The sequence below is a fragment of the Moschus berezovskii genome, chromosome 12, assembly GCF_049115385.1.
Source record: "Moschus berezovskii isolate FMDL1 chromosome 12, NW_MosBer_1.0, whole genome shotgun sequence".
Lineage (NCBI taxonomy): Eukaryota > Metazoa > Chordata > Mammalia > Artiodactyla > Moschidae > Moschus > Moschus berezovskii.
Genome location: NC_142471.1, coordinates 8,194,473 through 8,212,634, shown reverse-complemented (window position 1 = coordinate 8,212,634; position 18,162 = coordinate 8,194,473). Strand labels below are relative to the sequence as shown.

At 43.6% G+C, this 18,162-nt stretch overlaps 2 protein-coding genes across 4 annotated transcripts in view; one reads left to right on the top strand and one right to left on the bottom strand.

Annotated features, from left to right (window-relative positions):
* B3GALNT2 (beta-1,3-N-acetylgalactosaminyltransferase 2) overlaps positions 1 to 4,999 on the top strand; it is a 57,636-nt gene extending 52,637 nt beyond the window's left edge. The window contains exons 9-12 of the mRNA XM_055425772.2: positions 1,261 to 1,386; positions 1,952 to 2,111; positions 2,770 to 2,826; positions 3,896 to 4,999. Coding sequence (XP_055281747.1) covers positions 1,261 to 1,386; positions 1,952 to 2,111; positions 2,770 to 2,826; positions 3,896 to 4,033 — 481 coding nt within the window. The 3' untranslated portion in view covers positions 4,034 to 4,999. The remainder of the gene's footprint in view (positions 1 to 1,260; positions 1,387 to 1,951; positions 2,112 to 2,769; positions 2,827 to 3,895) is intronic.
* A 140-nt stretch (positions 5,000 to 5,139) lies between these two features.
* The window catches only part of TBCE (tubulin folding cofactor E), a 79,750-nt gene continuing 66,727 nt past the window's right edge, over positions 5,140 to 18,162 (bottom strand). For all 3 annotated transcript variants that reach the window (XM_055425768.2, XM_055425769.2, XM_055425767.2), the window contains 12 exons: positions 16,700 to 16,799; positions 15,420 to 15,522; positions 14,162 to 14,238; positions 12,806 to 12,901; positions 12,200 to 12,264; positions 12,042 to 12,106; positions 11,582 to 11,734; positions 10,884 to 11,037; positions 8,708 to 8,776; positions 7,936 to 7,995; positions 5,625 to 5,716; positions 5,140 to 5,435 (listed from right to left, as the gene is read on the bottom strand). In XM_055425768.2, the coding sequence (XP_055281743.2) occupies positions 5,343 to 5,435; positions 5,625 to 5,716; positions 7,936 to 7,995; positions 8,708 to 8,776; positions 10,884 to 11,037; positions 11,582 to 11,734; positions 12,042 to 12,106; positions 12,200 to 12,264; positions 12,806 to 12,901; positions 14,162 to 14,238; positions 15,420 to 15,522; positions 16,700 to 16,799 (1,127 nt within the window). In that variant the 3' untranslated portion in view covers positions 5,140 to 5,342. The remainder of the gene's footprint in view (positions 5,436 to 5,624; positions 5,717 to 7,935; positions 7,996 to 8,707; positions 8,777 to 10,883; positions 11,038 to 11,581; positions 11,735 to 12,041; positions 12,107 to 12,199; positions 12,265 to 12,805; positions 12,902 to 14,161; positions 14,239 to 15,419; positions 15,523 to 16,699; positions 16,800 to 18,162) is intronic.

The window sequence follows — 18,162 nt, the reverse complement described above, 5'->3', positions numbered from 1 at the left end:
TGTGGATAGAGGGCAGCTATAAATAAGAGTTGGAAGTGTGGGTATGCCCAGAATACCAGGATTAAGTTTGACAGCTGTAGTAAGAAGAACCTTCTTTTAGCTTGAGGCCACTGATGGGGCTCCTGTTGGTGGGGCCAAAGCAAGGCCATAAAGAGGTGAGGCAGGGCAACTGGAGGCCCAGGTGGTGGAGACCAGGACTGCGGAGTTCTAGGGCTTTCTACAGGGAGCTGATTCTCCACTGTAGAAGTTCAGGTTTTGTCTTTTCTGCTTGCATCTCTCTGTGATCTTAGTCTCTGCCACTGTCTCTTCTGGGCCTTCATGTCTGCCAGGACACTGCAGTGACCTGCTAACAGGCTGTGTCCAGACCCGCTTCCCACTCCTCCCGTCTCCCTCCACACTGCAGTGACAGCTTTGTTCTTCATTCATCTTCATCCAGGGCTCCATCAGTGGCCTCAGTGGCCGTTATCATGGAAGCTTATTTCTGACTAGCAAGTAAATAGTATGTGTATCTTCTGCTGTTAATTGAAAATAAAACTTTAGAAACATAGGGTTATGCTTTTGGTTGTGGATCTGTTGTTAAAATTCACCATTTTGTGACCTAATGAAACTTTTTCTCCAGATTTCTTTAGTTCAAATTTCTGTCATCTTACTGGTCCTTACTTATGAAGACTGGGTTTGTTAACAAAGAGGTACAGGAGTTGGCAGTGTGAAATTGAAGAGTCAGTTTTGTCTGTAGTTGCCATTATATACTTTTTCATGTCTAGATAAATGAAATCACCCTCTTGTGCCTTCCAGAAGGCCATTTGTGATGGCTGAAATACTGAAGATCGTTTCTAAGGGAAAATGTATTTCAGTGTTTTAACTCAGCTTTTTAAACACCATAACACACCTGAGTATAGTATATATAGCAGCAAAGAACACATTCTTTTGTGTGCCAGTGTTCTGTGAAAGGCACCTGTCCCCTCACGCTGGGCCTCTCTTTAGGAATGCAAGGGGCAAAGTTCTGCTGCTTAACAGACATGCCGGCCTGACCTGCGCAAGGCCTGAGAAGCGTTTGACTGTATGTTCCATCTAAGCCAAATCTTTGTTTCCATTGTGTTTTTTTCCCTTAACACCTCTTCAGATCGGCTCGGCACCCGTCTGCTCAGCCACTTTGCTAACGCTGAGTGAGGACTGTCGGCAGCAGCAGTCTTCTCTTAGGGCAGATGTTCTTGATATTAGAGGGGAGCCCTGACTCTGTATCCCTCTTTTCGCCAACAGGACTGTGGAAACAACCAGCTTTGATTTGTTGCTAAAGACAGATGACGACTGTTATATAGACTTGGAAGCTGTGTTTAATAGAATCGCCCTCAAGAATCTGGATGGGCCTAATTTTTGGTGGGGAAAGTAAGTTAAACATTGTTAGCCCATCGATGTTCATTTCATGTACTGAGCACATGTAGTTAAGAAAAAAATATGGTTGAGATAGGAAATTTCCCTGTTAGGATCCTGAGTTACTGTGTTTTATTAATTTACAATTAAAGGGGAAAAAACTTTTAAATGGAAAACCTCAGTCTAATGTAATGAAGGGGGGAAATTAACATGACTTTTATCACCATACCCTACAAGTACCACTGAAATTAGAAGCTGCTATTCCTTAAATGTATGATACATTTCTGAAACCATTTGCTATGTCTCTAAATATGGAGTGGTAATTTATTTTTCATTTTTTTTAAATATATCTATGCAAGATGATTCGGAAACTCCATGAGAGAATTTAATATACCAGTCTTCTATATAAAAAATACCACTAATACTATTTTTAATTCCTTAAGACTAAAGAAAATAACCTCTCTCCTTTCCTTGCTTCTGTAACTTGTTCCTTTGTAGTGTCAGTTAAGGACTCAGGCTTAGCTAGTGGAAGGTAGGACCCGTGTCCGAACAACAGAAGCCGACTCACTTTGAATCTCAGTTTCAGACTGAACTGGGCAGTTGACCGGACCGGGAAGTGGCAGGAGCTGGAGTACCCCAGCCCTGCATACCCTGCTTTTGCGTGTGGGTCGGGGTATGTTATCTCCAGGGACATCGTCCACTGGCTGGCTGGCAACTCGGGGAGATTGAAGACCTACCAGGTAATTAAGGACTCATTAAAAGCCCACTCATCAAGCAGGTGTTTTTTTTTTTTTAACTCGACCTAGTATTTCAGCCCTAAAAGCAGAGCAGCTTCCCTTGGGGAATATATGGTATTCCTTCTGTATAGGAATCAGCAGCCCTCAGATGTTAGGGATACACTTCTATTGCTTAAACCTTGGCTGTAAATTTTATTACTAAGTCATCTTTGAACATACTTCTCATGTTTTCAGCCTGTATTTAAAGGCTTAGTCCCCGGAGGAGTGTAAAGATTTAGTCTTCAGCATGCTTAGTCTTCCTTCTTATGAATATAAGCTTTTTTTTTGCTGATTCTGGTGACAGTGTCAGTAAAACAGCTCTGCCTGGGTCTTAGGTCCACAGTATCCTTCTCATGTTGGTGCTGGAAGTTTAAGGTCCACGCAGGAGGGGCTGGCTGCCTGCTTAGTGTGTAGTCTCACTTCACTGTGGTGTGTATGCTTCATGTTAATAATGACCAGTAGCTTTTACTTTGTGCATCAGTGTTAAAACATGTTCAGCATTTCATACTAATTAGAAAACAAAGAAGTACAGAGAGTACATGTGGGAGTAGGTGTGGCACTGTCTTTACTGATGAGACAACACTGAAATTTTTACTTTCTGAACCTTCTGGGGCCTGTGTAGGGTGAAGATGTAAGCATGGGCATCTGGATGGCAGCCATAGGACCTAAAAGATACCAGGTGAGCAAGCCTGAGCAGGGCTAGCTGCAGGGCTGGGAAGAGGTAAGTGAGGTTTCTCTTATCCAGCTTTGGGCAGAAACTGTGAATGGAAAGTCTTCTAGTGTCATAACAACTGTGTACTTGATTTAATTCACTATCATTGGCCAGGGTCTCATAAACCAAAAAGGAAGTGTTTTAAATGGAAGTTCTCCTACCCACAATGAGTGAAGTGTTTATACATCTTTATACACTTCATTCAGTTCTTTGCAGCTTTAAAACTTTCAGGAGTTGGCTGACTTCAGATCCTGGCCGTGAGACGGCTCCACAGAATGAGACCCAGCAGCGTGCCCACCTGAGTGGGGGCTGTGGTTCCAGGTGCGCAGGGGAGACCCTCCCTGGCCCATCCTTCTAGGGTCAGGGCGGAGACAGAAAGCCTCCCATTTCCTTGAATCCCCCTGGAGGTGCTCAGCCATTGGGCCACAGCTCCCGGTGGGAAGGAGTCTGATTATTATGTCCCACCTTTTTATGTTCTTGAATGGGATCTGTGCTCTGCGATATTACTGGAGACAGAAGCCAGTCCATGGAGCTGGGAAGCAGGCTGGTGGGTGAGAACCTGAACTCTGATAAGACTCCATTTTAACCCTTCCTACTCGGCCTACCAGCGTGAACTTCATTGTAACCTGGAGCAGTTTCTTCACTCTGAGTTTCTCATTTATGACAAGGAAATAATGCCTATCTCACAGGTTATGGTGAGAACTAAACTGGAGAGCACCTAGAAAGCGCTGGTACGGCGCCCCTCACACCGTGACCATTCTCCAGAACGCTTGCTGCTGTTCACAGTGCTGTTAGGCCAGCTCTTCTCCAGCAGCAGAGACGGAACTGTGTTTGTGACTCCCACAGTTTCTTTGTCCCAGAGGCTCAGGGTCACTGCCGTGCGCTCGCCGTGTGCTCTCCCTGCACCCCCAAGCTGAGTGCGTTCACACACGCGCTCGTCTTTGAAATGACTGCCACCTCACGGGGCTCTGGAAGCGCCCGTGAACACCTGTTCTGGCTGCAGCAGGGGCTCAGCCTGCATTTTGTGTTCCGACAGGACAGCCTGTGGCTCTGTGAGAAGACCTGTGAACCAGGAATGCTGTCTTCCCCGCAGTACTCTCCGCAGGAGCTCGCGCAGCTGTGGAGACTAAAGGAGCTTTGCGGTGACCCCTGTCGGTGCGAATCAAGAGGATGATGAGGTCGATCTGCTGTGTTAAAGGTCAGGGCAGGCAAATGACCGGCTGAGCGGAAGCCTGAGGCTTGGCCGCAGATTATACGGTGTTTCAGGATAATTCTCGGCTGGCACTTTCACTTTTCACCAATGTGGTATTTCTTAACATTTGCACAAAATTTCCTTTTTAAAAAACAGATAACTGTAGTGCGAGAAAAACTTACTTATATATTGGAAGATGACTTGAAAAATACCAAATTGTTTACAAAAACAATATTCCTGAGTCCTATTGCATCATTTCTAGTTAGTAATTCATTACCTATCATTTTGGTTAAAACTTGGCCTAGTTCAGAAATCTTGAGTATTCTAGTCTGAATTTCAGCCTGGAATGCAGACTAGCTCTGGATAGTGAAGTAGGATAATTACAGGCCAAAAAGAACTCATGCTGTGTGACCTGTGGTCACTTACACCAAAGTGGGGGTTTCTGGAAATCAGGTCAGATTTTGTAAATCTCTGAATGAAGTGGGCAACCTGAAAAGGAACCACTGTAATTCTCAGTTCTGGACCTTGGTTTTAAATTCATTCATTAAGTAGACCAAGTTCCAAGTATTGTTTTGCCATTTAACATAAATCCTGAAGATCACAGCTGTATTAATACTCCTTTTTTTAATGTTAAAGTTTTATGAATCTAAGTAAAATCATACCTCTCAGGGTTTTAATGCCATAGGAAAGATATTTCTAAATAGATGAAACAATTAATTTTGCTTTCTTCCATTGTAAAATGTTTACCTAATATAAGTGAATTTCAATCAGACCTGGTAATCTTCCCTCAGCTTAGGGTATAACTGAGGGAAAAGCACATAATTTTTGTGAGTACTCTAAAAACTGCAACTAAGAAGAGAGATCATAGCATATATATTACACAGAGGATATGCTTTCTTCAGTTTAAAGATTTTCCCAAATCAGCCACATCATTTTAGTAATCTCTTAAACCAATAGTATGAATAGAGGATTCCATTAATACTGATCTTATGAATACATCATTAACTTCAGATTTTTAGACTAGTGAGGTTCTATTTAGTACTTCCATCTTCTATAGTCATGAACTATGAAATAAAATCTGAAAATCATTAGTAGGTGCAAAGCCTTTATTATTGCTATTATATACATGCCTAGAAATGTTTTCTTCCCTATGAAAAATACAGCTATTCTATACTGAGGGCAAGTTATAAACCTCTTTTTTTTTGGAAAGCATTGTCCCAATAAGTCATTTATTTTCAGTGAAACCCAGTCATGATACATTATCAAACCTCTGAATTTTATGAGTTGGCTGTTACCATCGCACTAATAGACAGTCTCCATTTTCCACAGAATAGAACTGTAATGACTGTAGGTCATTTTCTAGTTCAATCTCTTTGCCCGGCATCTAAAATTAGAGCAAAGAGGTGGAGGTGATTAAGACAGATGTGACAAAACATATATACCCACACACACCCCAACAAAGATTTAGGGTTTCTATTCAGAATCAAACCATGTTACATGAAGACTTAGCTTAACAGTGTGTCATACTGTGGGAAACTCAGCTTGACTTTGCGTTTTTTTCTGGGCAACTTACTTTGGGACTTTCATAGGACAACAGAAGTTCTGACACAGGAACTTTGAGGAGACGTGACAGCAAGCCTTTCACCTTTTGAACTGTCATGGATTCTGTCAAGGAAAAGAAAAAACACCAGTTCTCTCAGGTGACAGCTGCCTATAAGGCGTGCTCACGTGCCAAGACCACACTGGTAATGAGAGCTGTCACTGTCATTCCGTACTCAGTTTACCCAAGTAACAGCCAGGCCCCGACGCGGGCCACCGGATCAGGATGTCACACCACTTAGGGGCTTGTTTGGGAGGCTGTGGGAAAATGGAGCTGAGGTCAGACCTAAGTGCCCTTTGATGATGACTTTTCATATCATGTCCGTGGTGTTTAATATTTCCTCCTTATTCTGAATAAACCAGAAATCATTCTCAGCACAGAAATGAACGTGAGTGAAATCATTAACTTTTTAAACCTGTGATTACATAAAGGATGCTGGCGTCAGGTTTGGGCTCAGTGAGGACTTGTATCAATCTCTCTGGCCTTAGCTTCCTCTTCTGTAAAGTGAGGTGTGTAGACTATTGATCCACAAGCCCCACTGTCCAGCGCTCCCAGTCTGTAATCACTGTGGTGTGTAACGTGTGCAGGGCACCACTGGGCCCAGGGATATAACTCAATGAGGAAATGCTTTGGTTTGTTCAGAAAACACTATGAACTTCTTTCCAAAGATGGGCTGTGGTAAATATTGGATGTTCTGATTATGAGAGAGAGTTTTTCTGAAGCTGGAGGTTCAGCAATAGTGGGGTGTTCCTACAGATATCACATGTATTCAGAAAAATATTTTTCTACCAAACATTTTTGTAAAAGCTGTGTCTTTATGCAACTTGTGATAATAAATGTTATCTTTATTTTAGAATAAAAACTTGCCTTTTTTGTTTATGTATTGAATACAGACACTAAATGGACATTTATAATGTCGATCAACATAGTTTGCTCTTTGATTTGTGAATATGTGATAATCTTGTTCTTTCAAAGGGTTTAGGTGGACTGACTTTCCTTGTTCAGAGGGTGGTTCAGTTCAGTTCAGTGGGTTAATAACTCCGACAGCTGCTGAGTTTAGAGAATATACAACTCAGATTTAAATTGCTTACAGCATAATTATTATATATAATTTCTCCATATTAGTCTAATCTGTTAATTCTGCTTCAAGGTGAATAAAGCTCAGCCCATGAACATGGTGAGTGTTCCAGGGGAAAGGACAGCCCTAATTAGATGAACACAGACCTAATAAGAGCATTCCTGAGCATTCCCGCAAGTTGATTTCATGTAAAAGAAGGAAAAATGCAAACATGTCCAAAATCAATTATTTTAACAAAAAGTTCTGGTCCTCTTTCACTTGTCTGTTCCCATTAGGGTCCTTACTAGCGGTATTTAAGTTTGAAAACAAAAAAATGAAGGGGAACCACTAATTTTAATTCAGCATTATGTAACAGTGGCAAAATTACATGTCACAGGAATAGAAATTGGGTTGCTAGTAAGGAAAAATGGAGCAATACTGGTAAGATGATGGTTTTCAATCATAAAGGTACTTCTTTGGGCACAACAAAAACCCTCCAGGATTTTTGTATCCAGGAATACCAGGATAACCTTGTTTTATTTGATAAAAATGAATTAAAAAATCAATGTGAATTCACTGCACTGACAGGCAAATAGAAAGGTATTTCACTAGAGTCATTTACAATATTTTATTTCTTCAAATCCTCACTATGCTAAATTTAAGCTGTTTATATTTTAGTATTTAACTGTGAAACAAGTAAGATTCAGACTCTCTCTTTTGAGTGAAACGTAAGTTACACTGATCTTTTGACAGAAAACTGTTTCAAATGTGTCCATTAATCAGTGTCCACGAGCTGTCTCTGCAGGGGCTCCTGACTGGTAAGGAGTAGCAAGCACTCAAGCCAATGCCACTGTCTCTCTGGCCCAGAAAAGCCCCCAGAGCAGTCCTGTGAGAACTAGCCAGCAGAGGGCCTGTGGGAGCCCCTGAAGGGTGAGCCCTTAGGCTCCTGCCTCTGGGTAAAGAAGTAACCACACATACGGGCTGGCTCCTGATTCTAACAAAACTGTTTTCTAGACAAGCCAAGCAGTTACGGGAGAGTCGAACTTTTGGTGGGGGAGGCGCATGCAGGAGAAGTAGTTTTAGCATGATCAGTTGTATTTTAGAATATAGAAGACTAGTGAACACTTACAAGCCCACATTTTGAATGAACTGTTCTACTTCCAGCTGCCTCATGGGAGGGCCAGCGACTCAAAAGCAGAAAGAAGGGAGACAGACATTCATTCTTACCTGGCAGTTGTTTCTCTATGACTTTCTGATCAAGTTGATTGGGATATTTTATCTTCAGTGCTTGAAAGTAAAAAGATTAACTGACATTAATTGAGCCCTCCTGGAGGAAGGGTTTAAATCATACACATATTAACAGCAGTGACCAAAGAATGCAGCTCAGATCCCACTAAAAGAACAGGACTTACTGATGTTTAAAATTCCTTCTATTACTACTTCACTGAATCACAGCAACAAAAATAGCTGGACCAATATTCTACTGCTTTCCTTTTTCCCTTAAGTACTTCTTTCCCAACAGTTACCTAGGTTCCTAGATTTTTAAGTTCATGAATTTCCAAATCACAATTCAACTCACTATTCAGATACTTCCCACATTTATAACACTGTTAAATATGGGGATTGCTAACATGTTCAACATTAGAATTTAGGTATGTTTGAGATCATTTCTTTAAAAATTAAAGTGCATGTCTAAGTATTTACTTAAGAGAAACAAACAAGCCTTATTAGGTCATCATCAGGGCTTCCTTGGTGGCTTAACTGGTAAAGAATCCACCTGCAATGTGGGAGACCTGTGTTCCATCCCTGGGTTGGGAAGATCCCCTGCAGAAGGGAACGGCTCCCCACTCCAATATTCTGGCCTGGAGAATTCCATGGACTGTATAATCCATAGGATCGCAGAGTCAGACTTGACTGAGTGGCTTTCACTCATCACCATCTGTTTTAGCATCTGCGGACTCAAATATAAAGAAGCGGTCTTTGAATGTGGGGTTCTTACTTAATAGCTGGTTTTTGAGCAAAAATGGTTGTTGTGTTTTCAGTTCCCCATCTTCAGGTGCACCATATTCTGTTTAAGAAGAAATGAAAAAGAAAAAGAAGGATGATAAACCGAAAGGCCACTGTTGAGGGTGGGGGGAAGAAATGTATAGGTAAGTGTCAACCTAGCCTTTTCTTTTCCCAGGGTGAACCCAGCTACGGCTGGGATGGGAACCTGGGCTCTGCTTCCTTTACTCTGGTTACTTGGTTAGTGTATTTTTTGGAGGGAAGGACATGGACAGCAACCGCTTCCAAGCCTGGAACCGTCCTGTCATCTGCGTGTCACATCACTGATCCTGGGAGACACCATCCCGAGAGACCGGTGAGACGAGGCTGTGCCTGCAGATCCTTAGACGCAAAATTTCACCTTTGGTCACAGTTCCTGTCCTTCTGGGTCCTGAGAAAAACTCCACTCATGGGCACTGTCACCAGGCTTCAGCCAGTATGCGGAGTGCTGGCTTGGGTGCTTAGAACCGCCACTGGAAGCCAGGTACACTGCCAAGGAAGGCAGCCTCTACGCAAGGCAGGAGGGCAGCCCCTCCTCCTCTACCTTTGGTCAGACCACGGCAGCAGACAGAAGGGCTACAAATACCCTGCCAGTGTCTGCTTTGTCCTCTGTGTTATCAGGGGGAGACCTGAGCCATACCTGCGGGCAGCTTTAGATCTTCACCTCCCTGCCCGAGTGATTTAGAATTCACCTCAAGTGGCCAGGAAATCGGGCCAGCTAATGCAGTAATTTGAAAGCAATTCCCACAGGCAGCTTTTCTTCCTCAAAGATGTTTCAGCCTGAAGCGTTTATGCAGTGAGTTCATATTCAGTTCAGTTCAGTCGCTCAGTCGTGTCCGACTCTCCGCGACCCCATGAATCACAGCACGCCAGGCCTCCCTGTCCATCACCAACTCCCGGAGTACACTCAAACTCATGTCCACAGAGTCGGTGATGCCATCCAGCCATCTCATTCTCCGTCGTCCCCTTCTCCTCCCGCCCCCAACCTTTCCCAGCATCAGAGTCTTTTCCAGTGAGTCAACTCGTCGCATGAGGTGGCCAAAGTATTGCAGTTTCAGCTTTAGCATCAGTCCCTCCAATGAACATCCAGGATTGATCTCCTTTAGAATGGACTGGTTGGATCTCCTTGCAGTATAAGGGACTCTCAAGAGTCTTCTCCAACACCACAGTTCAAAAGCATCGATTCTTCGGCGATCAGCCTTCTTCACAGTCCAACTCTCACAACCATACATGACCACGGGAAAAACCATTGCCTTGACTAGACGGACCTTGGTTGGCAAAGTAATGTCTCTGCTTTTTAATATACTATCAAGGTTGGTCATAACTTTCCTTCCAAGGAGCAAGCGTCTTTTAATTTCATGGCTGCAATCAGCATCTGCAGTGATTTTGGAGCCCAAAAAAACAAAGTCTGACACTGTTTCCACTGTTTTTCCATCTATTTCCCATGAAGTGATGGGACCAGATGCCATGATCTTTGTTTTCTGAATGTTGAGCTTCAAACCAACCTTTTCACTCTCCTCTTTCATATTAGGAAGGATATAAAAGAGAAAATTGCATAAAAGTGAAATTTGGAATAAAAATGAAGTCAAAACAAAATGGAAAGTACATCAGGGACAAGGAACCCTGGAGTCAGAGCGTCGAGGCTGGAGCAGGTCAGGAAGTGCCTTGCCTACCAGGTGCCAGGATGGGCAAGTGTTCAGGAAGACAACGTGCAACTCTCATGAACATTAAAATTACCTGCAGAGCTTCAAAGAATACCAGTGACTAGGTTCCACATTAAATGCTCTTCATTAAAAACATTCCCCAGGGTAGAGCCAGGGTTGGGATGACCGGGAGTCCTTCCTGCCCTTCCTAACAGGAGGAAGTGGTACCCGCTCCTGAAACTGAAAGCCGGCTGAGCACATGAGGAGGCGAGCTTCTGGTGAAGAGCTGCTCTCCCCTCCTCCCCCGCTGAGATGCTGCAGAGGTACCTTCTCTAGACACAACTGCTTAATTAATTATCTGCTCCCGGCGAGCTGCAGGAGCCCCTCTTGTCCATTTAGAGGCCCAAAGGAGAAAAGCAACAACATGGAGGACCTCCTCTAACACCCACGGGAAACCCCCAGGCGAGGGCCCTGGCGCGCAGTACGTACTGAGGCAGAGTGCCTGGTATCTAGGATGGGCTGCGAGAAATTCCTCGTTTGGCCTGTTTTTCTCTGGATCCTGATGTCCCCCGGCCTTTTTCCATTCATTTCCAAATGCTTTTCGGTAATCGAGCTCAGCACCACGCCTCTCCTCTGGTTCAATCTACAGGGATATGAGAAAAAAGCAAATCTATTAAAGCATTTTTCTAATATGTGTGTCTGGCACCCTGTCCTCCACTGCCTACCCGGAGAGAATAATCAAACTGAGGCAATAAGACAAATTTCTACCTTTCCTTTTTAACATTCACAGATCCACGAATTTATTCAAAAAGAACAACGGATTTCAGTTTTATCCTTTTCTTCATGAGTGTATCTGCCCATGAACCAGTTTCTGAATGGTGCCTGCCTGAGGCCCAAGGCCACAGCATGAGGTTGTTGGGCTGGAGTAGTTGACTTACTGAGAGAGTATCTTGTATTCCGCCGCCCAACCCTGCTCAAGTGACAATAAATTGGACTGGGGCAGCTGAACAGTGGTTTCCCCTGCAGGCATCCGGAAAGAACTGCCATGACTCAAAATGCACACAGATAATACCATTTGAAGGAAACGATATCTGACTGCCTTTATGATCCTCAGCTCCAACGTCTCTTTACACTGGACCATTTTGTTTCCAGTTTAAGAAACACCTCCCCAGGACACTGGCACTCACCGCACACTTGTTCAGGGTCCTCAGCTGACCAATCTTGGCAATGATGAACTGCCGCGTGGTCTGGGCATCTTTGCTGCCTTCAGTCAGGGGGTTTCTCGTGCAGGACAGTGCGTGCAGACTCTGCAACTTATCCAGCTCGTTCATAAAGGACCACTGAAAAATCCAAAACACATGAAGATAAACATGTTTCAGGCTAACTTTTCAACAGATTATTTGAACCAGTAGCAGAAAAGCAAGCCCCCAGTTCCATCGGAGACAAGGAATTTCACCCACCAGGAAGACCAGGTACTTTACAACTGTGCCGTGGAAGCTGACGTATGGGCTTATATGAGGGGTTTCACTCTGAGGAAGTGTTTCTCTTTCAACTTAAAATACTCCTTAAGAGCAGGAGCCTACAAACAGCACCCTGAGAGTGGAAATAAGTAATAACGCAGTGCACATGTTCTGAAGACACTCTTACCTGCGCTATTTGATTGTCATTTAGTACAAGGTACTGCAAGGAAGGAAACATGGAGGTTTTGCACCCTAGAAGAAAGAGAATTAAGTTACACAGCAGAAGGAAGAGAAAGCTGAAGGTTGGGGGAGCTGGGGGAGGGGTGACTGAATAATCTTAGGTACCAATTCCAGCATCCGGAAAATGTATAGAAGAAATTCCAATGTCAGAGAGGATTAGTTGTTCTAATCTGAAATGTAAAAACATTCAATTTGATTACACAGAACAATATAAAATGCTACGTGCTATCTGAGCAGACTAGATCTGTGCATTTTTTCCTGCACCCTAGGTTTTCATCCTGTGTGAATGCTTAGGAACCACGAAGTCCGATGTAGGGCACACGAAGCAGACTTGCTGTGCTACATTCTGATGGATTCTGAGTCATCAAAACAACACCCGGTGCCTCCTGCTGTGCTAGGTGCTAAATGGGTCTCAGAGAGGAAAGAGACGTGGACTTCCGAAAGCTTACTGAATGAAAACTTTTGATATTAGCATCAGGGCCAAAATATCCATCCTTCGAGTATCTATTACAGTACAGGCATAGACTACATTTTACGTGGTTCACAAGTCAATTCTTGAATTCAAATAAAAACTTCCCAAAGGGAATTAACTGAATTTGGGATTTCCATCATCACTATCATATTTCCACTGAGAAAGCATATACAGCATAGGATCCATTCACTAAAAATCTACTAAATTCTATTGTAACAGGCATTTTAGGAGCAGGTTACCTGGGCAGATATGCTATTAGAAACAGCTGGTTTTCATCAATTAATTGATTAGAGGAAAGGTCTAACAACTTCACTGTCTGTAGAACATCAGTTGGCCTGTATGGAAAATAAAAAATTTTTCACACAGATTTGTTTTCAAAGACACAGCTTTAAAATACCTGCCTCTGGTGTTAAGGAGACATCAGAGGTGTGGGGGTGGGGTGGGAGGTAAGTGTATGGTATAACTATAAAAGACACCATAAAGGATCCTGGTGGTGATGGGAATGTTCCTATCTTGACTGGGCCAGTGTCGTAGCTGTGACATTGACCATAGCTCTGCAAGATGTTACCAGTGGGGGAAACTGGGGAATGGGTACAGGTGATCTCTGGCTACTATTTATTATAAATGTATGTGAATCCAAAATTAAAAGTTTTTTTAAAAAACTGTATTTGCCTATATAATAAAGAGTCATTCTGAACAGTAATTTCATTCATTTGACTCCTTGGAGAATTTGCTATAAACTTGTCCATGTTTATTTTACACACTAATGTTATCAACAAGAGAGGAGGATTAGGCGACAACCTATTTAACTGACGTAAAAGAACAAGATTTTTCACATACAGGGTCATCCCTAGGTATCCCTGGGGAATTAGTTCCAGCACCCCTAAGGATACCACAACCTGAGGATGCCAAGTCCCTTATATAAAATGACAGGTTTGCCTATAACCTACATATATCATCCATATATTGTAAACAACCTGTAGAGTACTTAAAACACCTAACACAATGTAAACAGTTTCAATGCACGGCACATTCAAGTTTGGCTTTTAAGAAACTGAAAACTTTTTCTTCCTGAGTATTTTTGATGTGTGGTTGGTTGGATCTGTGGACTCAAAACTGGGGGCGTGGAGGGCTGTACATTTGTACACTGACCTTGAACAGATAATGCTAATTTAAAATCCATTCTTTAATCCTTACAGGTCATCCTACAGAACTTCCACTTAGAAATTACATACGTTTATGTAAAACTAATACAATCAAAGCTTAACAATATTTAACGTAAAACTGTTACTCTGATGGGGTTTCCTCAATCAGAACCTCTTAGTGAAGTTTGAGTTGACAGTCTAATTTGGGGGGGCAATGAATAGGAGGTGTTTTTCTTATTTGAAAATTCTTCTAAAAATTACTTAGGTATAATTAGGAGCCTTTATTTATTCAGAATGACTAAATGATATACAGCTACTTCTCAGAGAATGTGATTACATCTGTTTACTCTTGATGTTTGGAAAAACTAGTATTTCAATATAAATGTTTTGAACTGAAAACAAAAAGAATGGCTAAATGGTGACAGATGCATTGATGCAAACCCTGGTTACCTTTCCGAAATGACGATGTCGTTAGACTCAAGGTACAGTTTTTCCAGGACAGGCCAGCCAGAGGCACAGCAGAGCACCTGCAGGGAGACTCAGGTCAGGGTGCAGAGGCCTCAGTCACCCCCCGTGTGTTTATTACCAGAACTGCCACAGGAATCCAGGTTGGCTCCTGTTTTAGAAAGAAACGCCTTCGGACATTTTGTTACTGATTATGTCTCAGGCCAGGAGTGCTGGTGGACAGCTGATCTAACTACGGTGTCAAGGGACCGAGCTTCAGCACCATAGGAGCACACACTTCGGGCACCCAGAACCCGTCAGGGTGGGCATCTGCCATCATCCAGGCAAATCCTGACCTGCACAGAGCGGAACTGGAGACAGTGGCTTAGCACACTCACTATTGGATACAGTTCACTTAACCAACAGAAGGAAACTGATGTTAAACACTTTCCTCATGTCTCGATGCCAATCTGGGTTTATGGAGAAAGTGCTAATGGGACAAACTTTCTCCAGAACTAGTTTTACATTTTCTCACTGGACGCTGACTGCCACCTCCACTGTGCCCTTCCTTCCTGTTCTGCAAGGGGAAGCCCTTAAGGAAGAAGTCAGGTGGTGGAGGCGTGGACGGCCCAAGGGCAAGGCCACGGCCACTTGTCTCTCCAGAGGCCCCTGGCGGGACCTCACAGATGCACACCTTGGCTGGGGTGCACTGAGCCGCGCTCAGTTTGTAATTGCAGTGTTCTCGGTGTGTGGGGTCAGTAACCTCTGACCCAGCCCAGTAGCACCAGATCTAGATTCCAGAGGCTGCCCGGCCCAGGACTCATGAGTCTGCTTTCAAACCCAGCTGGGTACCTGAGCAGTGGCTTCTAGGAGCTGAACCCCGAACAAGAAAAGGGTATGAGAACCTTTCTGTGGCTCAGCCTCAGCCCTAAGAACAGTCGGGCAGCTGAAAGGCTTTTGAAAGCTTGGCATGCATTTTGTGTAGACTGCTCAGGAGACACCAGAACTAACTAGAAGAGCCAAGAAAGAGAGGACAGATTCAGAAATGGAAAATTCTACTGACTACAAGGATTTTGTAACCCCTTTCTGTTAGGCTGTTTAAAAGAACCTTATTATCTGGATAACAGGATGATTAAAACAAAGCCAGCACTGGGCTTCACTCCCTCATTTAACCAAGAATTTAAAACTACTTATTACTGGGTAAAAAGCAAAGAGTCAGACACAGCTGACCAACTGAACAACAAAACCAAAGATACATAATTACCTCTGCCCATGTTATTCCTGTCCGGTTAAGGACTAAAACCTTCAGTGTAGAAAATGTTCCAGTTGGAGATAGTGAACTCGAGGGAAATGTTAGTTTATTTTCACTGTGTAGAAAAAAAGACACGATGAGCTTATTATTGCTGCGACAGAGGCGGCCCAACTGAGATGGTCACTGAAGGCAACAGTTTGGGATTTAACATGAGGGGTTTGGTTTGTTTCAACCTTAAAATGCAATTATATTAAAAACAAAATGTGTCAAGACTACCTAATTTTTAATAGTTACAATACACAATTCACTGGTATCTGACATGAAAAGGTGTGTTCATAGGGTTACGTTGCCAGGTGAGGCTGCAGATTATCTGTAACACGAGGCTCAGGCATCGATCTATGAGGTCAGCTGCTCTTCTGGATGCTATAAAATTCAGTCCTGCTCTCAAGAGTCTTACAGATGTGCTGGATTGTGGGCTAGAATTTTGCTTCTGAACAGATCCTGCTGTCAGTATGGATGAAATAAATTGCTGCCTTTTAAGTTCCCTCTCAAGATCCTAATCTCAGAAGTTACCCCATATCTTGTCATTTTGAAGGAAAATACCATTAAATAAAGCACATTAAACCTTATATCTAGAGGAGGTGATACCATGGGTCAAAATATACTCTTTGCTCTGTTTGGAAGAATAATTAATTTAGGCCTGTCTATCCGCTCTGCTGAACCTGCCTGAGTCAGGTACAACTCACCTGTATGTGTGAGGCTGGCTCAGACGTGAAAGGGGGAGACTGGCTGAGCCCTTGGAAAGTTAGCTCCTGAGATTAAAACTAATCAGATACTCAAGAAGGCTTGGCAAACATTAGCAAAATACAGAGCTCGTGAAAAGCCCTTATCAGAAGTGAATTAAACAGTACCTCCACTGAAATAACTCATTCCTAAAGCAGTTAAAGGCTTCAGAATGAACAAGCACTTTAATCACATCTCCTTCTCCCCAGTTAAATATCAAGGTACCCAGATGGCCCATCTTCTATGGTCAGGCTTGTAAAAAACATGAAGACCTTCCAGTTTGACATGGTAACCGAATGTTCGGTCTAATCAAAAGTAAAACACATTCCCTATGAATGAATCGCCTAACCATTTAAAAAACTAGAATCAAAGAATATTAAAGAATACGTTAAATTTAGATAAATTCAACTCGGCTGTCCACCCTGCCTCACTCCCACAGAGATGCTGTGAAGGAGCAGGAGAGATTAGGACTTTATATCATGTGCAGTTAGGCAGCCACCAGTTCATACCTGAGATTAAGGACTTCCAGGTGCTTGAGCTCATTGGCAATATCTGTAACTTCTTCCCATGATGACAACAGGTTTTTTGACAAATCGATGCTTCTAATATCTAAATGCACATGTTAAGAAACACTAATATGGATAGGTGCATAAGAGACAGGACAGTTGTCACCTCGGTTCTGGAACACGGGACTTGTACCTTTTCACTTTATACTTTCTAGTCTGCTTGAAATTTTTTTCATGAGCACACATTACTTTTGCCCCTTTTTAATCATCCAGGGGTTCATCTAGAAACTAAAAGGTTCACGGTCACACACTGCACACTTGAGGCAGACACAATCAAGTGAGTGGAAACCAAATGTCATCAACACTAATCCTTTTTCCAGCATTACTCCCCCATCAAAAAAACAAAAAAGGAAAAGACCCAGCAGAGACGGTAACTGATTTGTCCAGCACCCAAGGTGTACCCACATATATTGCCTTTGGTACTGTGGAGCCCCTGCAGCCTTAGGTCAAGCACACAAGTCTCCTCCCAGGGAGTACTGCTGAACTCTGGACCCTAGGAACCCCCAAATAAGGAGAGGTGCCTCCAGGGGGTCAATAGCAGTTACTTTGGAGACACGTTCAAAAGGGCTAAAAGTGACCTGGAATTCTGAGGGTCTCCTGTTGACTGGATGGAGTTGGTATGATACCCACCATCCCTGGTACAGGAATCCAGAGTGGGTAACCCAGGACAGAGAAAGGCACCGGATGCCACGGGATGGTGGCAGAGCGTGCCATCAAGAGGCAGAGGAAAGCCTGAAGGGCTGAACCAGCTCAAGGAGGATTGTACACACTACTCCAGTATGTATGGAAACTGTTCCTCTATCCTGCAAATAATGATTGGAGACCAAGTGTCTAGCAGTGAACACGCCCATCAAAAGCATATGCATCTCTGGTGTGCCAGTTACAGACCTGCCTCGGGGTCACAGAGCAGGGCCTGCAGCAAAGGAGGTGTGGGGGAATTTATACACAGTGCTCACGAAGGCCACCTTACCGAGAAGGTGACCTGTGAGCAGAGCTGAAGGAAATGAGGGAATGCCACCCTGGAGAAGAGTATCAGGGCAGAGGAGACGACAGGAGCAAACGCCCTGAAGTCGGAATGGGTTTGGCCTATGGCGGGGGACAGCAAGCTTGTGGCTGCCGGCGCGGACAGGGTGGAGGCACTGGAAGGGACGCCCCAGAGGCCAGGTCAGATCACAAAGGGCTAAGTCTCTGTTAGTCTCTGCCTGCAAGGGGAGCTGCTGATGGGGGCTGACCCAGGTCTTTTAAAAGGCCATTCTACTGCACTGCTAAGGGACACACTCCAAGGAAACGAAGACAGAGCAGAAAGGGGAGGTGGGAGGTTCCTGAACCAGAGGGGCAGCAGAGGGAAGGAGCTGACGGGACTTGTCAATGGATTCAGATGAGATTTGAGAAAAAAGGAAGAGCTA